Source organism: Myotis davidii, unplaced genomic scaffold (genome assembly GCF_000327345.1).
Source record: "Myotis davidii unplaced genomic scaffold, ASM32734v1 scaffold93, whole genome shotgun sequence".
Classification (NCBI taxonomy): domain Eukaryota; kingdom Metazoa; phylum Chordata; class Mammalia; order Chiroptera; family Vespertilionidae; genus Myotis; species Myotis davidii.
The window spans coordinates 1,328,389-1,335,085 of record NW_006292095.1 but is presented as its reverse complement, the minus strand read 5'-3'; the positions used below and the strand labels follow the sequence as shown (position 1 = coordinate 1,335,085).

The window sequence follows — 6,697 nt, the reverse complement described above, 5'->3', positions numbered from 1 at the left end:
CCTCGTTTTAAACTTGATAGGATAACACTGAGAAGAGACAAAACATATCTCTAGACTGCATTCCTAAGCCATTTCTGCAACTGGAGGGTTAAAACTTGAAATTAGGGAGTTTCTCAGGTTCTCCCACCTTTAGGGGCAGAGAAGAGCCGCTGACCCTGGTTGTGGGCCAAGGAAGGTCTTCATGAAGGAAGACATTCTCAGGAAGAAGTGAGAAAACCATGCAGGGCACAAGGCGGGGTTGAGTGATTTGTGCTGGAGGGCTGGAAAGCGGTCCTGACACACTCCCTTCATCGGTCCATTCATTACATGGATATAAAATGAGCACCGGCTATGGGCCAGGCACTGTTCTAGGTGCTGGATAAGCATCATCAGATAAAACGGATATTGTGCCGGCCATCATGGAGCTCAAGGGGAAGAGGAATAATGACAAATACTGTAAATGACAAATTGTGATAAGATGTATGAAGGGGCCCAATGGGCAGTGATGAACAATAGCACCTGGACAGAGCCCATGTCTGTAAGGAGGTGAATTGTGAGGTAGAGAGTAAGGGGGTCACTGTAGATGATCTTTTGAGGTCAAGGTGTTGACCTCATGATGTGAAGACCCCATGAGAGTCAAGTTCTGTGTAAAGTTTACAGTCAACTTTTAGCTGTGTGTTGTGGGCGTGGAGAATGGTTAAAGAGAACCCTGCTGCCCTCAAAACTGTCTGTGCTGAATTAGGCCGTGTAGGAATACAAGGTGTCCCCCAAAAATGTGGACACACTTTAACAGCTGATAGCTCAATTTTGAAAATGAAAGGTATTTTAATAAACACCGCCTTTATAATTGTTTAATGCGTGTGTACATTTTTGGGGACACCCTGTATGGGAAGGTTCAGCCATGGGATGCGAAAGGAACCTTGATGCCTCTCCCATTAATTCAGGTTCCCTCCTGATTCTTGCAGCAGCCGCGGAGTTCCGTTCAATAGCCGAAACTGAAGACGCCCTCCTCAGACATTTATTCCAAGGTTATCAGAAGTGGGTTCGCCCTGTATTAAATTCTAATGACACCATAAAAGTACACTTTGGATTGAAAATATCTCAACTTGTAGATGTGGTGAGTAATCCTTGACACGAACCCAAAAAGAACACGCATTCCTTAACCTCTTTGTGAGTCTGAGATTTTATTTTGCTTTCTTTCCCCATGGCTGCCATTTCAATTTTAAAAATAACTTACTGGGAGAGAAAATCTGCCCCAAGAAGCCAGTGAAATGACCCGAGGAAAGAATGAGGAGTGTCATAGGGTGCATTTTCACTGCGACACCGTTAGTGCGGGGCGTTTTTGCTGGAGGGTGGATATGGTTGCGAGGATGGAGGGGCACTGCCGCTGATGGGTTTGCTGTGGGCACCCTGGGTGAGGAGGGGAGGCAGGGGAGTAGGAGAGCTGAACTCAGGCTAATCCAGAGTCCTCTCAGCTGAGGAAGGGGCTGGCAGGGGCAACTGCAAGGAGTGAGGGCAGATAGATGATGACAGCCAGAGCCAGTGCCTGGGCAACCCCACCACCCTCCTGGGGCCCCTCAGGCGCCCGCACCTTTCCCTGACCTCACCCACACTTTAGGATTCTCTGCTAATTTTCTTGCTGAGCTCGTACTTCTGCCATGATTGCGTTCCTGGAAAATCGGCGAACTGTAACAACCCAAATCCTGCAAAACCATCCTGCTGTGGTCCCCAAAGTCCCAGAGTAATCCTCCCACGTTACCCAACCCCCCCACCCACCACACACTCACCCACCCCAGCTGACTCAATGCCCAGGAGTCCTTCTAGAAAATCGTGCACAGCCCACTCCAATTTAGCTAATATTTAATTCTACTTGGCATCCCAAAGTGCTTATGCAATTATATACAAATACCACCACAATGAACCGCTACTTGCTTTAATTATTTTTTTTCATTTTAAGCAAAATATGCATAATATTTTAGGATCTCATGCATTTAAGTTCTTACATTGAGAATTCTTTACATTTTGAGCACCTCAAAGGTAAGATTCAGAGTTCATTCTGACAAAAAAAATCCAAAATGCAACTTTACTTAAATTGAATTTACATCTTTTTATTTGTCATTTTCTTAGGATGAAAAGAACCAGCTGATGACAACAAATGTGTGGCTCAAACAGGTAAGTGTCAACTCAAGAACTGTACTTGCCAGCCTGATTATCTCCATTCTTTAGAAAGGCTCCCATTTGAAAAATAATTATTTTAAAGGGCATATTGGGTTCTTTAGGGAGATATTTGGGAGCAGGTGGGTTTATTTCAAAAAAAAATTTCTTAAATTTATTTTATTAAATATGTTTTTGTTGATTTTTTTAGAAAGAGGGAAGGGGGAAAGGCAGGGGGGAACATTGGTGGGTTGCCTTCCATATGACACCCCAACTGGGGATTGAACCCGCAACCTTTTGGTGTATGGGATGAATCTCTAACCAACTGAGGCACCCAGTGAGGGTGGGTCTATTATTTTTTAATTTTCTTTGCAAGAGTCAGAAAGCAGGTCTTGGGCACTCACAGGGGTGCCTTCTTCTGTTGTTGTTCCTTCTGTTGGACTGTCCACTGGGTGTGCGGTGGGAGGGTGACTGATCATGAGGCCTGGGCATGGTCCCTGGGCCACTTGGCGAAAAGGGGATAAAGGCTCCAGGGTGCAACTTTGCCCCATTTAAGGCACTGCACTTGGATGAGAAAACTGATGATGTTAAATTCCCCCTCACTCCACCAGTCGTCTGTGGGAAAAACCTACCCCCAGGAGTCCTGTTGCTCCCTACAGAGAGAAAGCAGGGAATGACAGGAGGAGTCCACCATGAATTTCAGAATAAAGTGACACCTCAAACAAAACAATGAATATGTTTTTCTGATGTAACTGAAAATGCATTTGAATGGTCTTCAGTAGTGATGGCGAACCTTTTGAGCTCGGCGTGTCAGCATTTTGAAAAACCCTAACTTAACTCTGGTGCCGGGTCACATATAGAAATTTTTTTATATTTGCAACCATAGTAAAACAAAGATTTATATTTTTGATATTTATTTTATATATTTAAATGTCATTTAACAAAGAAAAATCAACCAAAAAAATGAGTTCGCCATCCCTGGAATATGCTAATTGACTGTCCCACCCTTAAAGATGGTGGCATCACTTAATCTCCCACAGATTTAAAATCTTCTTGGTGGTGCTATCTTAAATATCTCGCTCAATTTTAACATGCAACCATGATACTGTTGATTTCTTTATATTGAAATAAGTTAGTTATTTATTCCGGTTTAGTGGACATTGTTTAGATCTCTCTGCTAATGGTTTATAAGGAACGATGGATAAAGGGAACTGTGAGGGAATCCACAGCTTCATTTAGGGTCATCAAGTTGCTTCTACCCAAAAACTTTGATCAGAGTGAGAGCATAGTTACTGCTTTCAGTTTCTCTGATTCTTTCATTGGCAGCTATGTTAGCAACCTATGAAATAGATCTGCATTTCATTTTACTTGCAGATGAAGATCTTCAGGAGAAAATAATAAGCTGAGAATGTAGGTATAAAAACACAATCTAAATAATCTATATTGTCTTATATACTTATCTCTATCTTCAGAGACTTATCCCACTTTAGAGGCTGTGGACCTTGGAGGTATTTTGAGTTAATAAAAATCAAAAGGAAGTCCTGTATTTGAACTTGCAGGGGAGAGAAGAAAACCTTCTCTGTAAATAGGCTGAGATAGAAAAACAACAAACTTACTGCTTCACACACGCCTCCTTCTCCAACTGCTCCTCACGGTTAAGCTCTTACTGATCTGCCACACAAAACACTGGTCCAGGGACCCTTGTCCTGTGAAACTGAGATAGTAGGTGCTTATACTTTCTTGAGGTTTTGAAAGCTAGAAAACATCAGCCAAAGAACAAGGTTAGACGTGAAGGGAAGAAGCCATGGGGGCCTTCACTGAAGCTTTGGAAATGACTCCCAGCAGTTAGGCCACCGGAATCAGGGACCTGGAGAATGCCTCCAGGTCAGGGCAGAATCAAAATCTAAAACCTCCAACAAAACGGAGCAAGAGGGATCTGTAGGAGGGGGGCCATCTGACACTTGGAAAAGCCAGCCTGCTGACTCTGGGCCCGCTCCAGAGACGTGGATTGCATTTAATGTGCAAAGGGTTGTCGTAGCTCTTATCTCATAAACCTTCTCAGCCACTCTTGATTAGCAAAGCAGGTATCCTTGTCCCCATTTTCAGAGATAGAATCTAATAGCTCATCTGGCTGGAACCTGGGTTTCCCTGGTTTGGGCCTTCTCTGCCACACCCAGCCTTTGCCCTTTAAACATCAAGATCTGTTTTTAAATCATAGGAGGAGTCGAAGTAGCAAAACAACTGCATATTTCATAGAATCGCAAAGAAAATGATCAAAGCTGCTCCACTAACACAAACTGGATTGGGAGTGGAATGTCACAACAGGTATCCTATATAATAAAAGGCTAATATGCAAATTGTCCCCTCAACTGAGAATTTGACCTAGACTTCAACCAGCCCACAGCCCCTCCCCCAGGCCAACCCCACCCTGGATTGCCCCCCCAATCTGGGTCGGGCCTGGCCAGCCAACAGTCCGAGGCCTCTCCGCCCACCAGCCCTGCCCCCAACTGGCCTCCCCACCCCAATCAGGGGCGGGGCCAGCCAGACCCCACCTGTGCACAAATTCGTGCACCGAGCCTCTTGTTAGTTAATAAGTACTATTTTATGGCACAAACAATACGGGAGCAAAAAAAGATGAATTCTATGGCATGAGTGGCAGGCAGGGAAGGCTGCATAGAATAGGAGGCATTTAAACTCTGCCATGATGTCACTTTATAGGGTTTAAAAAATTTTTTTATATTTTTAAGGATAAAAGAAAGATGAAGGGTACAAAAAAATGGACAATAAAAACAATAAAATTGGTGTAAAAAGAAAAGCTATCATTAGTGTTTTACATGGATCTCAATTTCAGAGCAGCTAATAACAATAATACCTAATATTTATTGACTGCTAAGTGCTTAGGCACTAAGCTAGGTGTTTCAGGAGAAAGAACTCAGTTAATTCTCACAACTACCTTATAAATTAAGTTCTCTTAGGATTCCCATTTTGCAGATGAGAAAACTGAGGATTGGTGAATTGAAGTGTCCAATTTCCACACTGCTAAGTGAAGTCTGGCTTATACTAGTATAGAGAAATCATTCCCTTCCTCAGACGAGAAGGAGCTGAGGGAAGATGTCCAGTTCTCACAGTGCTATTTATCTCTGTAAAGGCTGGTTTCTAACCCTGTCTTCAAAGGCATGGATTCCTCAGTCTCTAGGACATCTCATGAACTTGGTCTAGAAAGACAGTTAGGAGAGAATGAAGTAAGGATTCATAGCATCTTTCATTCATTCCACAGGGTTTATTGAGAGCCTACTAAGTGCCAGGTACTCTGTAGATCTTGGACACACAAAGAATAAAACAGCCCTGCCTTTAAGGAGAGAAGACAGTTTTAATTGTGTTAAAAAAAAAACCAACTACTGTAATATGATCAACACTTTAAAGAAAGTATACATAAGGAACTGTGAAAATGAGACAGGGAGAGCTTCCAAGGGGAGGAGATATTTAAACTGGGTCTTACAGAATTGATAGTTGTGTAAGCCAAAAAGGTGAAGAAGTTGTGAATCACCTGAATAGCATTCCCAGTAACAAGACTTCCCAAAGCTCTCACATTAGAGCAATCCTCTCGGAAATCCTTTCCCTGTATAACTCTACTAAAATTACTCTCTAATTTATATCTATGGAGAGGATAAAATGCGATGTAATTGGAACAAGAGTATGTTCCATGGTAGCATACACAACTGAGATACCTGTTTTGTGTGTTGTTGTGGTTTTTATTGTTTGGGGTTTTTTTTACCCAATTCTTCTGTGTTAGCCTCTATTTCCATAGTTCTTGGTTATATTTAGACATTCTTCTTCTTTCCTCTCAAGCACAAATTTAGAGACAGCCTGAGAAAGTCCTTTATGTGGAGCTATTTTTACTTCACTTTATTGATTTTATTTTGCAAATTTATTTGTCTTCCTCCTTTGTGCTTCCAGAGAGAAGTCAAAACCCTGCAAATTATAAATAGATTATTAACATTGATTCACTGAAATTGTGTGAGAAGGCATGTAATGCCCTAGCCACTCAAAATTCTGCTTTGTCATGTTTAGGGCTAAAAAAAAAAAGCATCACAAGCACCTTAAACATAATGGAGATGAAACCAACCTTTCATTATGACCCAAGGGTCCAACCCTTTGCCAAGATGGTGTTATTTGAATAATCACAATGATGACAGATGTCAAATTTACTCACTCAACAAGCACTTACTGAGCACCTACTCTGTGTTGGGCACTGTGTAAGGCACAGGACTAAGCACTGTGGGGTAAATACCAATCCTATATAATAAAAGAGAAAAATGGTAATTGGCGTACGACGATACCCTTTTCATTGGCTAATCAGGGCTATATGCAAATTAACTGCCAACTCAGATGGCAGTTAACTGACAACAAAATGGCAGTTAATTTGCATATGTAGGCACAATACAGGGAGGCGAAGGGAAAGCAGGAAGAAGCCCCCTGCCATTGACAGTGATCAGAAACCCAGGGGGGATCTAAGAACTGGGGGGCAGGGCACAAGCGGCCCTGGGGCCGCCTTTGCCCTGCC

At 42.6% G+C, this 6,697-nt stretch overlaps 1 protein-coding gene across 1 annotated transcript in view; it reads left to right on the top strand.

Annotated features, from left to right (window-relative positions):
- The first annotated feature begins 880 nt into the window (after positions 1–880).
- Positions 881–6,697, top strand: part of CHRNB3 (cholinergic receptor nicotinic beta 3 subunit) — a 16,198-nt gene continuing 10,381 nt past the window's right edge. The window contains exons 1-2 of the mRNA XM_006765633.2: positions 881–1,096; positions 2,107–2,151. Of these exons, the coding sequence (XP_006765696.1) occupies positions 881–1,096; positions 2,107–2,151 (261 nt within the window). The remainder of the gene's footprint in view (positions 1,097–2,106; positions 2,152–6,697) is intronic.